General features: G+C 32.1%; 1 protein-coding gene across 1 annotated transcript in view; it reads left to right on the top strand.

Annotated features, from left to right (window-relative positions):
* LRP1B (LDL receptor related protein 1B) overlaps window positions 1–16,336 on the top strand; it is a gene marked incomplete at both ends in the record, with an annotated part of 669,864 nt that overhangs the window by 474,860 nt on the left and 178,668 nt on the right. The window contains 5 exons of the mRNA XM_084288908.1: window positions 5,129–5,260; window positions 6,233–6,460; window positions 9,177–9,351; window positions 9,667–9,761; window positions 14,394–14,543. Of these exons, the coding sequence (XP_084145034.1) occupies window positions 5,129–5,260; window positions 6,233–6,460; window positions 9,177–9,351; window positions 9,667–9,761; window positions 14,394–14,543 (780 nt within the window). The remainder of the gene's footprint in view (window positions 1–5,128; window positions 5,261–6,232; window positions 6,461–9,176; window positions 9,352–9,666; window positions 9,762–14,393; window positions 14,544–16,336) is intronic.

Below are 16,336 nucleotides of genomic sequence, written 5' to 3'. Positions count from 1 at the left end.
ACAGAATGAAAACAGTGTGTCAAGAATGCTATAAACATAGAAAAATGCAGATTTTCTAAGAAAAGTATTTTCTCAACTACCATTATATTCAAAAAATCCACTTCCTTCAAAGAATAAGGTCTTCTATTTTAGGCATGAGAAGCTGTATTTGTACCACAAGCTATACTACCAAGGATAGTGGTGGGAGGGGTAAACATAGCGTATTGGGAGGATCACAGCTTGTAAAAATTTAGAAAGCTGTGGTTTCCTCACACATTCCCATTTTTTTTTCATTAACAATTTGTATTAGTTCTTTAAAAAAGAAATATTTGTGACATTATATTTTTTCATTAATAATTTGTATTCAATTAAAAAAAAAAAGACTGTGACATTATTTTTGTATTTTGCAGATAAAATTTTTATAGACTGGAAATTAAGACAAGCAGTAGAAAAGTTGCTGAATAAAAAGCATACTGGTACCACGGGGCTTATTTTGTAATTAAAACATGGAAATCATTTAACTTCCTAGCACTGTTTTACTACAATATTCTGTTTAGGCTTGTGTTGTCTTTTGCTGAAATGTAGCATATGAGCAGAGATTTGGCTTTTTCATTTGGGGTGGGATTTTTAAGATTATATGCGTTTGACAATTTATCATAAGATTCTTGTATACATTGTTTTTACTTCGAAATGATCAAGATTGATAATGTATTATAAATCCTGCAAAATATATACAACATTTCCAAAGTTTAAATTGGATTCCTCTGTGCCTTCTGCAAGTTTCATTTTTGTTTTAGGAATTATAAAAACATTCTTTCCTACATTTGTCTTCCCCAGCTCAACATCAGCTCTCTGTCAATTGAAGCTGATCAGTGCCTAAAGTGGGGTCCTGAGGGAAGATAACAGCCATGCTCTTCCCATATAGCCTGTCAGCTTCCAGTAAGCTGTAACTCAGTGATTTTTTCAACCTCACATGGTATCTTTGTGCTTTAAAGGCTTTAAACCCTTTGACAGAATTTTCATGCATGAACCTTTCTTTTTTGACTTGAATTTAAATAAACTCTGGATATTTGCAACTTTTTGGACAAGTGTCTCAGTTGTGTAACTGTGCACTGTGTGAAAGACAACCTCATAATGGTCTTCATGGCCCTAACAGCTGATATTTCTGTTCAGTGTGTCCTAGCTCTTGTAATATGAGGGGTATTGGACAGTCATTTCATAAGCAAAATATAAATTCTGTTACTTCAGAAAAGGATCAAGGACATATAGATGCTAGTTCTGTGCTCATCCTTGTATCTATAACTGGGGATTGTTTTTTTGTTTGTTTGTTTTGTTTTGTTTTTCCATGTATATTGCAGTATATATATTGAATTTTGTCAGCCATTTCATTTCTCAGTTACTCATTCACATAACTTTTCACTGCTGTAGCTTTTCACCATTGGATTTCAATTAATTCTTTGTCACTTCTCTCTTATTTTACTTAATTTAACAGTAAATTTCTAATTCTGAGGATAGTTTTCTATAAAATATAGCACCCACTGTCTAAAAGTACCATTGCCTTTGGCTTTCCCATATCATTTGTGCCCTGTACGATCTTTCTTATTCTTTTACATTTGTGCTTCTCATCCGACTGGTATATCAGTATGCTTTTTTAAAGTCAGGAATTCCATATATTCTGTATTCTTTGTATTGAATTTATCTCATTAATTTCAATTTTCTCTGTTCATGATTCTTGTGGTACCCTTTCATCTTAAACTGTGTACTCTCCTGTACCTGTCAGCCTTCTTGCAGATTTCTGTTTGAAAGAAAAATGAGAAAATTTTACGTGCAAATGTGAACAGCCTGATTTTGTTTAGCTTTAAGTGAAGCCCATTCTTTTGGGTGGCTAAACTGGACATGGCGGGGAGGAAGAGGAAACAGAGAGATTCATTAACAAGAGCTCCAGAACTGCCATAAAGCTGTTATGCTGTATACAGTAGAGTACCATGAAGAACCACGCTATCTTTGAGCTACTATGGTTCTTTGTCTATTATGGTTCATGATGAATGTATGAATGATACTGACTAAATCTTTGAGTGACTCAAAACTGAAATTGAAATAGAGAATATAGATTATAAATAGATATATGAGAACTACTGCATTTTCTGATCAGGGCTAACTTGTAAATTCCAAAAATTAATGCTGAAATAATCAGATACAATCAGGTAGTATAAAGATTTTATCTTGACCGAGTACTGTAGAATGGTCTCTGGACCTACGAAAAGCAATACTACAGGAAATATTGATGGTGAGCAGAGTGTTAGATCTATAACTGGTTTTAAATAATACGGAGAATAGATTGTCAGCGATTTAAAAGTATCCTTTTGATGTAAGTAAAGTGCATATATCTGAAAGTGTAGGCAGAATTTAATCATGTCATCCACCATTAAAGTAGAATATTATTTATTTTTTTTTCCTGGCTGCAATCTGATGCCAAAAAGGGAAGGGTTCAATATGAAGCTAATATAAGTTGGTCCATAGTGAATGCATATTCAGAGGTTGTCAGGGTAATCTTTCATTTGTCAACTGGTGATAGAACGTCTGGAGCTTTTTAAGGGTTACTGGTCAAGAAAAATAAACATTTTGTTTAAATAATGTTTTAGACAGCAGTCAAGAAGACTGCAAAGAAGATGATGAAGAGTGACGTGTCTAACTGTGCACACTACTGTAAGAGCACGAGATTGACAAGCAATCAGGAGTGGAAATCAATTAAATAATGCAAAAGGCTGACTAGTTGGATGAAAACACCAGTTCTGTGGGTTGCCGTGATCAAAAGGAAAATAGATTGGTTGAAATGATTAGGAAAGGAATAAAGAACCACACAGTGTACTGTGATGCTGTGTAAATCCATAGCACTCCTGCATCTTGAATGCTGTAAGCAGATCATATAAAAGATACAGAGAAAGCTTGACAGGCTGATCAAAAGTATGTGAAAGGTTTTTGTAAGGTAAGGTGCTGCTTCTTGAAATAAAGCTTATAGACAGGCTTCTCTGCAAAAGAAGTGTGTGAAATTCTAAATGGCATGGAGAAGATAAGTAAGGATTGGTTTTATGGTGATTCACGATAGAATTAGAAGTGTTAGAACTAGCACAAGGAAATGAAAGAGCCAAAGTTTTGTGAGTCAGTCAGGCCAATAGCATACCTATTTTTCTTCAAGAGAATTGTTTTTTTTATTAAAAAGTAAAGAATGGACTTAACTGTTACTCAATGAAAGCAGTATGAATGAAAAAGGAATATATACATGTGCTTGTATACATGATTTTTAGATTATGGCAGTTTACTCTAAAATCAAATATAGCCATCACATAAAGATAAAAGGGTATTTACAGTCTGTTATCAGTTAAAGAAGATATTAAATTATTAACCAAGACTGAATATTTTTAAGTCTACTGACCCAGCTGAATTCTTATCAGATTTAGAAATGATGACAAAGAAGATGCGTGATGTTTCTTTTCAATAAGCCTTGGAATATCAGGAAAAATAGCAAAGACTGTGAAAAAGCTATTTAGCCTCCAGTGCTAGTAGTGCTTGAAAGGGACTTAATGGAAAAATAATATTAAAAAAAAAAAAAAAGTGATTTTTTTTGATAGAATGATGGAGATGCTGGATAGAATTTTATTAACCCATTAATCAGAGTTTTTGAAATTTTCATTCCGTGTTTGTGTAGTAATGAATGAAGATAACAATAGTTTCCAGGTTTTGTAACACTAAGAAGTCTTCTTCAATTAGTTTGCTTGTTGGTCTTTAAAGCAATTTCAGCACATCTTGATCAGAGAAATGTAGGAAGTTGCTTGAAAAAAAAAAATTACATTTAGTAGAGGGTTTTTTTTGAAAAAAGTTTTGCATGTTTTCAAATCATCTTTTCATGTTAGATTTTCCACTAATATTCTAATTAGTAGGTCAAATTGAGGGGAAGCATTGAATTTGTTGAAGTTCATCTTGCGGTCTAAGCTTTGGCTCTTGACAAAATGAAATGTATTGTTCATGTCCTCACTGACAGTTTTTATTCCATGCCTCCTGGTTAGGAGTATGCAATTGTTCATATTTAAATGTTATAAATAAACTGCAAAATTAATATCTCACTGGGAAAACTTTATCCATTGACTTCATGAAGTTGGAATGGTAAATTTTGTGACTGCCCAAACTTTAAAAAAATCTGGCCATTATCAGCCTAGGAAAAATGATTACAAGTACAAGCTCAGTAGTCCTGGTCATTCTTCAAAGAGAATTTTCACCACTCTCTCACCAGTATAGCTTATGCTGCTTTGACAAAAGAGGTACCTTAACACCAGCAAATGAGACAAGGTTAATAGCATGGCAGCTAAAATAGGACCTTGTACGATCAAATTTTAATGTCACAAAAAGACACATCACTGGCAATTATTGCTAACTTAGCAAAATATTTTAATACAGCTTTCTGTAATATTAGAAGCAGCTACTAACTCAGTACAGTTACAATTTCATTTGGCTCTTGACTGTCTTTAATGAGGAATGAGTTATTGCAATTTAAAATTTTGTTTGAGGAATATTGTGTGATGATACTAAATATACAACAAGAAACTAAATAAGGGTGTTCCTCTCCTCAAGCTATAAACAAAGGAAGAGGTCCAAGAGTAAAATCAGTAAGAAGGTGAGAAGGCCATTAAACTTCATAAGTTCATATTGATCACATTTTGAGCAGTTAGCTTTTAAATGTCATTTAGCTATAAATTTCAGTGAGAAATTTGAAGGAGTTAACAAAGATTAGGCCTTACAGTGTATAGTTACTAACAGATTTTAGTATTGCACTTTAAAATGAGGTGTACATCTTGATATCTGATTACATTTCTATGTAAATATTTATTTCTCTTTGCTGTGTTACTCCAGATTTAGATGAATAAAGTATTTCTCACTTCTCAGAATACTAATATTAAAAATCTTATTAAAAAATCTTGAACTACTGATGAGTTAAATTTTCTCCTAGAATCTTGTTTGTTTTTAGTGAAAAGCTAGTAAATCAACTTAGGATTAAAATGGTAATCATGATCTAATGAGAAAATATTTGGTACTACAAGAATGGTGACTAGTTCCAAATGTTATTTTTATATTTTGTTTCCCTGTACAATTTTAGCTTCCAATCCATGTGCTGCTAATGAGGGCAGAGGTCCATGTTCTCATATGTGTCTGATCAATCACAACAGAAGTGCTGCATGTGCATGTCCACATCTGATGAAACTTTCTTTAGACAAGAAAACATGTTATGGTAAGTTTTCCTCTCAAGGCGTGACAATTGTATTAAGACTTTGAACTGGACAAATTAAAATAGCCTTAGAAAAAGTCTCTACAGAGCATTTTAATGATAGATTAAAAGAGACATCTCCTTTTTCAGAACTGACAACTTATTCTCATATATGGGTTATGTGTAACGTTGATACTTATTACCATGATCATATTTTCTATTGCTTGTGTGTATGATATGTCAGTAGAACTTACCTCTGCAAAACAGAAGGATTTATGGTGTAAGGTTCATCATCAAAAAATGATGAGTCAATTAAGATGAATATTAAAAAGACACTTAATAGCTTTAATGTCTGTCTGTTTTTCTAAAATTGTTTTAGTTTCATTTACAAGGATTAAGAAAACAAAACGAAGAGCAAATGTTAGACATATAGACTTGTAGGAGAATTTTATTAAAAAAAAAAAATAATAAACACCTTAAAGCTATAAAAGACCACTGAATGTCAAATAATTGTGTCCATTATCTGTACAACCTTGTAATATACACCTTGTAATATTCCGCATATACATTCTAGAATTTCTACTGAGTTTTGTTGATTGCGGAACTTTCCTGTTACAGCGATAGTCTGCTCCCCTGAAATATACCAAACGTTAATAGTTGTTACAATATGCAAATTAAACTCTTTTTGATTGGGATAAGTGCAATAGAAAAATTTAAATGTTATTCAAGATTTTTCCCTAGTCTTTCACTAGACTGTATTGATTTAGTGGAACAGTAACATCACATCTAGTATACGAAATTAATATATATTTTCCCGTGATTTTTTGTGCTCTATAACATTTCTCAAATGTTACTAGGCGCAGGTTTTCTGGAGATATTAAGTAATTCATACAAACTCTATTTATACATTTGTAACCTGATTTTAAATGAATAACTTTGACTTCTGCTAGCAACAATATAAAGAGGATGAGGTGATGTTTTCCTGTCTTCTAACAGAAAGGAAGAAATTTCTTCTTTATGCAAGGCATTCTGAAATAAGAGGAGTGGACATAGAGAACCCGTACTTCAACTTCATCACAGCCTTCACTGTTCCTGACATTGACGATGTGACAGTCATAGATTTTGATGCTGTTGAGGAACGGTTGTACTGGACTGATGTGAAAACACAGACCATCAAGCGTGCCTTCATTAATGGGACTGGCTTAGAAACCATTATTTCAAGAGGTAAATAGCATAATATAGAATTACAAATAAATAATTTTACGTAAATGTTCATGTGTTCTAAGTGTTCATATTCTTGTTTGGTATACTTTTCACTGGTATTGGATAATTCATATAAACAATAGGAGAACAATTTAAAAAGCAGAACTGTCTGACAGGGACTATCTGGAGGCAAATTGTTGAGTGTATATTTGAAGGGAAAGAGAAGGAAAGAAATAACTCTTGTAAGATCAGACATTTTTCATTTTGAGAGCAAATGAAAAAAATGAAAAAACTTTTTCAGAACAGGTAACCCAAGGGGGGAAAAAAAAATTCTTTCCCAGTTGTCACTTTAGAAGAAATTTCTTCTGTATTAGCAAACTTTAGAAAGTCATTGGACAAGCATGGCAATATCCCCACTTGACTATATAGATTGATAAATTAATTTATTTTTGTGGGTATCTTTATTTTTCCTCTGCTATCCCCGAGGAGACAATTTTCAGTACCAATCATTAGAACAAGTTTTACAGTGTCTCTTGAAGTTCTTCTCTACATCATGAACTGAGGTGTCCAAAAGAGAATTTGGTTGGTTGGTTGGTTTGGTTTGGTTTTAAATGGTAGTAGAATTACACCATTGTTTTACTGTATAAAACATACAGTGAAAAATTAAGAAACTTATCAAAAAGCTTAATGAAATTGACTCACCATGTGTTTCTGTTTATCATTATCATAATATTTATTATTAATATTTAGCATTATTTCATAATTTTATATATTTTTTAGTTGATGTTAGCTTCTGTTGCAGACTAGATAAACTTTGCAAAATTATCACGTTCTGATGTATCCAGACTTTATAAGGACTACTTATTTTGTGTGAATGATCTCATTTGCTAACAGTTACATTATTATACTTGTCATAAAAAATTAAGAAGCTTTATAGGCATACAGTAGTAGGATTCCCATTGGATGAAGTCTCATACCAGTGTCACAAGTATGCTGAAGTCATACTTTAATCATTTTAAGAGGATGAAATCCTTGTTTTTCTAGTTCTTCCAACCAAAAAAAAAAAAAAAAAAAAGAAGAAGGAAACAATTTAAAATAGGTCAAGGCTGTGTTTTCAGTGTCTTTTGATGCATTCTTGAAAGCTGGAAAATTTTCTAATGCACAATAACCATTTGACCTTACATGTATGCAGGCCAAGCCAAACTAACAGCCATATTAATTTGTCAGTGGCAATAATTCTGTCAGTGAAAGTAACCAAGTTAAATTACAGACTATGTAATTTAAATATGTAAAAAAAAGTACAAACTATGAACTATAGTGAAATCACCCTTGGCCTGCTTCCTCACCTACAAAGATGCAGTATGAACCCCTGCTAAGCCTAGGGAGAACATCACTTTGCTACCTTGGTATTAAGTAGTGATTTTATACCCAGCATTTAAGGCAGATATTAGCAGATGTTACCATTCTTAATGAATATGTTAATGAAGGCTTTCACATGCAAAGAGACTTGTGAAGCTATCTAATTAATCATATCTTATTCATATTTTGCTAGCTCAACTTATACTGGCTACCATCAGAGGTTGATTCCTTCTAATAGGCTTGCTTCTTCTAAATGCTGCGGTGCCTATTCTTGTTAGTCATTGATCTCCCATGAAAAGTCTTGCATATTTAATCAAAATTATTTGTGATAGACTCTGGAGAGAGCTATCTGTGCAGACTTTATCTGCACAGACTGTAAAATATATTGTTTCAGAAATTATCTTTCTTTCTCATTTTTCCTTATTTTGAAGTTCATATCCAGTATCATATGTACAATAAGAATAGTCGTTTCCTCCAGTGGCTCTTGATAAACTACACTTTAAGCTTTAATCAGTGAATACAAGTAGATTTCTTGCTACTTTGTTTTAGGGCTAGGGTGTTCTTAACAGCTGCATGACATCCTTCCTTTTCAAAGCCTAAGGAGGAAGTTAAGTCTTTCATCAAAGTATTAGATACCAGCTCCAGAACTTGAAAAAAAAAAAAAAAAAAAAAAAAGCCTCTTCAGTGCTGTAGCTACCTACCTACTTATGTGGTATTGAACCATTTACATTTTATATAGTGAACCTGCTCAGTGATAAAGAAAGTAGGCTTTTAAACTTCAGCATTGCTTTGTTTTAGAAAGCTTCTTAGTATTCTATATGTTAAGTATGACTTGCGACTACTCAAATATGAACCTTTTTCTTATTTCACAAGTAATTTTATGGTTATTAAATGTGATCTTTAAACTACCTAATCGAGGCTAACTCATTCTACATTATCATCTTTTCAAAAAAAACCACTTTTTAATAGCTCACTGAGTAATAAATACTTTCTTAAATAGAGGAATGCACTATGAAAACACTGAGTCTGTCTTATTATTATTTTTGAACAATAGGTCTTATGTTATTTTCTTAGGACTATTAAGGGAGGATTTCCCAAATCCTTAATGCAAATTCCATGTTACTTATTCAGATGTGTCAGGTTCAAGAAGAAACATGATTACTCATTCTCAAAAACCAGTTTGCAAATACATATTCTCAGAGTATTGCACACATTTATTTAAAAAAATGTAGAATATATTCTGTGCTTGGTTTTTGTTTGTTTATTTGTTTGTTTGGTGGTTTTGTTTTGTTTTGTTTTGTTTTGTTTTTTTTCCCCTCAAAGACAGAGACTAGCCTAGAAAGAAAATCAAAAGAACAACTGCTTCTAATTTTTGCAGATATTCAGAGTATCAGAGGTCTTGCAGTTGATTGGATATCACGGAATTTATACTGGATTAGCTCAGAATTTGATGAAACACAAATTAATGTGGCACATTTAGACGGTTCCTTGAAAACCTCGATCATCCATGGAATTGATAAACCTCAGTGTCTTGCAGTTCACCCAGTAAAAGGGTAAGATATCTGTGGTTTTAATAATTAAACTGATCTAAAGCTCATCAGACGATTGATCATTCATCATTCAGATTTTTTTTTGCCCATTTTGTTGTCTTTTAAACTTGAACTAAATGTATCCATTTGAAAGATTTTTCTGAGAATTTCTTAACTGAATAATGTTTCCCTACTAAAGCTTAGTATTAATTAAATCGTGTAATTGCTATTTGTATATTTTGCTTACTTCTAAATTTATAAACATGTTTTCACTTCTGGTGCATTAAAAACATTGTGTACACAAAGCGACATTTTCAATATGTTTATTTTCTTCTTAAGTAAGCTTTATTGGACCGATGGAAACACAATTAACATGGCAAACATGGATGGCAGCAACAGCAAAATTCTCTTTCAGAATCAAAAAGATCCTGTTGGTAAATACCATTTTTGCTGTTTCTTTTTTTTATTCAATAGTACTTTAATACAAATAATATATTGAAATGCTGTGTAAATATACCGTGATGTTTTTCATGTACTTTCTAAAAGTGATAAGAACATGCATAAAGGCATGGAAAACACTAATGTATTTTTGTGTTTCACCATTTTTGGCCCATTCTAATTGAGTTGAAATCTATTGTAATGCATTGAGTATACTCTACTCTACACTTTAGGACATGGATTAAAAAAAAAAAAAAAAAAGTGTAGAGAGTGGGATTTTAATTAATTTAATCAATTTAATCAATGTGAGAGGATTCTTTTACTGGTGGAAATTTGGAACTATCCTCAACAGAATCCCAGCCCCAGCTACACAATGAAAAGATAATTTGGCTCTTAATTTTTTTATGTATAGAAATTGGAGAATGCATTTGATATGACTTAACCTAATTTTTAATATTTGAGAATTAATATAATTGGTGGTAAATTATATCTTCTCTATGTGTGATAGTTTTTTGTTGTTGTTCATATTCCTTTCTTTTTGTGATTTCATTTTTGTTTAGGGAGTTAAAGTAGTAATCTCAATTACCTTTGCCAGATTAAAAGCCCATCTATAAAGTGTTTATATTTTAAATAATTTATGGCTTTTGATAACTGAATGTATTAAACTTTCAGAAGCAAAAAAATGAATGAAATAAAATAGAGCAAACACAACATGCATTTTAGACAATACATCCAAAGAATTTTATAGAAAACATTTGGCAACTGTTTTATTTTTGGTTTGATTTGATTTCTGTCCACCTGAAACAACAGTTGTCTGTTTATTTGGAGGAAAAGAGTGGTAAAGTCACTAATTTTGAGGTGAAGCATAAACTCATATATTTGGACAATATTAAGAAGTAAGGCTGTGTGCAACCTATTGCACTGAATATCCTGTGATCATAGGTCACAAGGTCCTAAATTGCAGTCCTTATGGTTTCTGTCATTGAGTTTGTTCTGAGTAGCAGTAAAGCCACTGAACCAAATGCATGGTAGAGTGGTAAGTACTCCTCTTTTTCTGTAAATATATCAGTACGGTCAAAGGCTGCATGTGCAAATCTGTGTGGGTTTTGTGACATTTTTCTTCATGCACATAGAGTCTCAGTGGTATGAGATGGACTATTCATACAGTTAAACATTCCTGTAAGCCCGTAGGACTGAGTAGTGTGACATACGCTTTTTCACCACAGAGCTGTGAGATTTTTTTTTTTCCTGTAGTATTAGATTAATTTAACACCTTTGAGATCTGAGTTACTTGAATAGGTTTCATTCCAGATTGAAAGTTCTTTTACATAATAATGAGACAAAGGAGACCATAGTGATTTAGTTGTTTCTCCCTTCTTCTTGCCTGTCTGAAAGTGTGATAAGTCATAAAACATGTAGTAAGTAAATTGTGTGTGTATATATGTATGTAAAGGGAAAGTAAAGTTTGCACCTGTCTACTGCTGAAATACTTTATAATTGGTAGACATCTTGGCTCAGTTTTATTGTCAGTCAGGATGAACAATGAAAAGAGAGTCCGTTGTATATCTAAGGAAAAATCAGATACATTGTTTTGTAGATAAAACAAGTGTTAAATTTCCAACATCGTACTCTAAATACCCATGCATGTGCAAAATACCAGTTTTAATGGCTTAAATTATCATTATTGTTAGCACAAGAAGTTCCATACTAAGAACAAGAAGAAAACTGCTGAAGAGCCAAAGTAGCATTTCATTTCAAGCCAAGAAACTGTGTTTTTCTATAAGGAATACTCCAGCTCATGTAGTGCTAGTTTGGAGTATTTGGAGAATGAGGTGAATGATCTAATAAATGAATACATGGATGGATTATTGAAAAATATATGGCTTATTAAGATGTCCTGAGCATTTGTTTTCTTCAGTTGTCTTGAAAACATTTTTTTTTTTTTTCAGTTTGAGTTTGGTTTTGAAAGAATGAGATAATTTCAGTTAAAATATTTGGTATTAACACCAACATGTGTAGATTAAATATTTTGGAAACTGATAATCTTACAAAGACAAATTTTGTCTCTTATTTTTCTCTTAAGATGCTAGTTAAAACTTAATAGTCCATTTTGCATTTCTAAAAGCCTTAAATACTGACATATATAGATCAGTTGAAAAAAAAAAAAAAAAAAAAAAACACAAAAAAAAAAACTAGTCAATGGAGTTCCATTAAATTACTTTCTTAGGGATTCAGATTTCTTGCTATATTTATCTTCATGCTTTGTGAGGCAGATCATTTGATCATGGAACTTATCTTCAGTTAAGGAGTTTGTTGTAAAGCTCTAGAAATAAAAAGCATGCTTCCACTGGATTTTTTTAAGGAAACAGTATTATTAAATTATGGAATATTGTATTCCTATTAAGAATGTGCAAGAGATGACACTCTCTGGAGAATATTTTTAATCTTTTATTTCAATGATTCTTATTAACATACCTGTATTTTAACTGACACATAAGTGTCAGTTTTCAATATTAAAAACTTAAATTAATTTAAAAATGTCAGTTTTTATGATATTAAATTATTTTGATCTTATTTGTGAGGATCTTATTTTTGATCTTATTTATACCATTTGTATAATTATTTTTCTGACTTCATTTTGACTGTCTAGTTTAATTTTAGACCTGACCAAGACCTGATCTTCAGTCCATTCATTTGCTGCTTAATGTTGTGGTGGAAGGAGGAATTGGAGAAGGCTTCAGGTTATTAATTGTACCAGGTTAGGTCTATGTGCAGTAAAATTACATGTAAGAGCAGATCACCGCTATGACAGTTCTTTCAGGATATTGCAGTATGTTTTCTTTTACATCATTTACTCAAAATAGATGTGTGAGCTCACTCTTAAGAATAGTAGCAGTTCTCATCTAGGTGATGATTCTAGGCTCTTTGAAGCACTCTGAGTTTGTAGCGGTGGTATAACACTACAGGAAAGCATTCCAAGAAAACAAGCTGTGGTAGACTTGGGTAGCCTACCCAAGCAGCCCCAATAGATGGGGCTGTTACTTCTATCAGATATACCATGTTTTGGTATACCCATGCATAGAAACATTACTTTAATAACTAAAATAGTAGAAAACCTGGCAACGTAACATTGTAATTGCTGTATAGATAACATTCATAGCAACCCCATTAATAGACCTGTCTGCATGAAATCAGTGAGCAGCTATCTGGTAGCAGGCAGGACTTACTGGGAATAGAAAATTCTATCCATATGATAGTAAGGAAACCTTAATATTTATTTGTGTGTTACCCTTTTAAATCCATTGCAAGGTTCATTCAGATTTTCAGGAAAGTTTCCTATGTACTGCAAGTATCTCCAAGGTCTGTGGTACTACCCCTTCACTTTGATCAGTGCTTACTTTACAAGCTGGGGATCACTTCTGTGCAAAGAGATGTTGCAAGATCAGTCTGCTGAGGCAATACTTGGTATCCTCTCTTTAGCTTTTGTTGTTTTTCCTCTGGGTGATACACTTGCAGAGAGCAGAACAAATATCAGTAACTGTAAAGGAACTGGAAGACTACATTTGAAAAGCTTACAAAGTGGACACCTTTTGGCTTACTATGTCAGCTGTGCGTACAGTAGTGTCCTGATGCAAGCTCTTAGTACTGCAGCACATGGCACTGCTTTCTTCTGTCAGAATTCTTAAAATTTATCTGACTTTCTACAGAGAAGCAGATTACAGGATGGAAGGAGAGTATTTCGTGCCTTCTAGAAGCTGACCTTTGTAGTGAAATACAGTATTTTTTGGCAATCATCTGCTACCTAATACGAGTTCTGGGAAAAGTCTAATACCAAAGCAAATTATTATGGCATGTATTGTCACCATGCCAAGTGTATTTCACTGTGGAAAATCTCCTGCTGCAATTTCTTCAACAGTTTTAAAGGATTTGAGAAGTCTGAAATATATTGTCTTTTAGTTCTTTGCACTTTATTCCAGAATATTATATGCTTTGTTTACTTAGTAGGCTATTCTGCAAATATTTTTATTTCTAAATTCTCTTGCTTCTAATTCCAAAGAACTGATCATGAAGACAGTTTACTATGAAATTAAATTAAAATTAGTAACTATAAATTTATTGAGTACTATCATTAAGTTTTTTTTTTTTTTTTTTTTAATTTTTGTCAGCATTCTAAACAGAAGACTATGCATTTAGGGAGAGAACAGACTCTTCTTAGTTCTTAAAATCACACACACAGAAAGATTGTTTTAAGAATATACATTCATAATTGCAGAATAAAAACGTTGGCTTCTGGTTGGCATTTGATAGTAGTTAATGACATCTCTTAGGACCTCAGTTCCTTCAAGTAGCTCTCTGCCATATGATACTTTCATGAGTCAGTCGCTGATTGACTTCTGTAGATGTTTGGAGAAATAAAGGCAGAAATATTTCAAGAAGCATGTTGTTTTCACTAAAAATGTCTGAGCTTATTTGGTTTTCTTGATTTGTTTTTTAACATTTGAGTAGATAAATAACAATTTTATGTATTTTTTTTTTTTGTTGAACACATTTTTGTTGTTAAAACAGCTTAATGTTAAATGTAGATTAGGTTTTCAAACAACAGTTAAAATTGCATATGTTAATTGCAGGCTTATCAATAGATTATGTGGAGAACAAACTTTACTGGATAAGTTCAGGAAATGGAACCATAAATAGATGCAACTTGGATGGTGGTAATCTTGAAATAATAGAGTCCATGAAAGAAGACTTACCAAAAGCCACAGCTTTAACCATTATGGGTAAGTACAGTTATAATAGCAATAATTTTCAAACAATTGGAAGCTAATTAATTATGAACTGTCAAAAATTTGTAAAAGTTATTGTTGTTTTAATGTAGATAATGCATACAGCAAAAGAGAGACTTGGTTTTGTAAGAAACATTTTCATAAATAGATGAGTTGGATTTTCAAATATCTGCTAATATTATTTGTATTCAATCAACTTTTTTCTTTTTTATGCATTTCACTTTAGAAATATTGGGATAATTTAAATATTTTTAAACTTAAAAAACAAACAAACAAACAAACAAACAACAAAAGAAAACAAAACAGAAGAAGAGAGGTAACATAAGTAAAAATTCTTAAATGGAGTATTTAAGTTGGAGAATGCTGAATATTATGAGAATATATCTTTGTCAATCCAAATGCTTCTTATATGTACCTTCATCTCTTGCCCTTTCTAGGGTACAGTGTGTTAAGAAATTACAGTTTAAATCAGAACTAGTGTTTTATTTACTTCTAAATGCTTTTCTCACCTTTATTCTGGTTTAATTCAACATGATTTATATTTATCTTGGATTTTCCACAAATAAATTCTGTTTATGACTAGATTTTTGTTGGTATAGTTGACTCATCAACTACCAGTCTCTTTAAAAATGTATTTTATTTGATTAACTGTATAGTGCACATATAGCTGGTGTAATTTTGAAAAATTCTTCAAAGGAACCCCAAAGACTTTATACACACAGTGTAAGTTGTTATATTTTAAAGTAAAAGCTGCTTAAAGAAGTTTTTATTGTGAAACTATTTGGCCAGTATTGAGCTGTAAATGCTGTCAAAATCAGTTAGAGAGGGGATGTTTTTTATATATGCATTCATAAACAAAAGCAAGTTTTGTGTCAGAAGGAGTCATGAATGTTAATATGGAAAAATCATCTTTCATTTATTTGATTGTGACTCTGAATTGAATGAACGGATGACCTTTACTTCAGGGAACTGTTGAAGGTCTTTAATATGAGATGTTGTAAAGAACATTTGTCCAATACTGTCACTGAAACATATATGGTATTGTCTTTATCTGTGCTTCACAGAAGCTACAGCAGTGATGATCCATTTGGGATATAGAATAAAGAGTTTACAGCTATCATTTAAAGAGAGTGTTTCATTTGTGTTTGTATGAAAGTAGATTTTTTGCCGGTGTGGAGAGGCAAGAACTTCTACAGCTTAGTTTTTAAACATATATTCATACAATATCACTAGTTTGTGGTACGTTGTTTTTGTGGGTGATGACAAGCCTTCCTACTCAAAATTGATAAACACAATATGTGTTTATTTTTTTCTGTTTGTTCTGCTTTTTTGTTTTGTCTTATTTAGGAGCCATAGTTTTGATAAACTGCAATATGACATTTCAGTATGAGTGTATTGATACAGTATTGTTTTTATTGATACAGTATTGCATGCTCTGACTGAAAAACATGAAAGATTTCTGTATTTGTTTCTCCTGTGTATTTTTATTCTGTGGAACATCCATCTATTTTCTTGAAGTGATGATAGCTTTATATCAGCTTCTTATATTTACACATTTTTGTGTGTAAAACAAGTCAGAGCAGAAAAAACCTTTTTCTTTTTTTTTTTTTTTTGGGGGGGGGGTAGTTAATGTTTAGCAACTAAAATGAAAATAGACATGACGTATGTGCCAAAAATCTTAACCGTTTTCTGGCATTTGGGTTCCGCTCAGTGTTAGAGTCCTGTAGGCTTTTGCTATCTTTTGCATTTTTCTGTCTTCAGCATTTGGTACCTATCCAGATAAAAGC

Source organism: Netta rufina (assembly GCF_964035555.1).
Source record: "Netta rufina genome assembly, chromosome: 6".
In the NCBI taxonomy this organism is placed as follows: Eukaryota; Metazoa; Chordata; class Aves; order Anseriformes; family Anatidae; genus Netta; species Netta rufina.
Note: the sequence above shows the minus strand (reverse complement) of the source record. Positions and strands in the feature narration are given on the sequence as shown.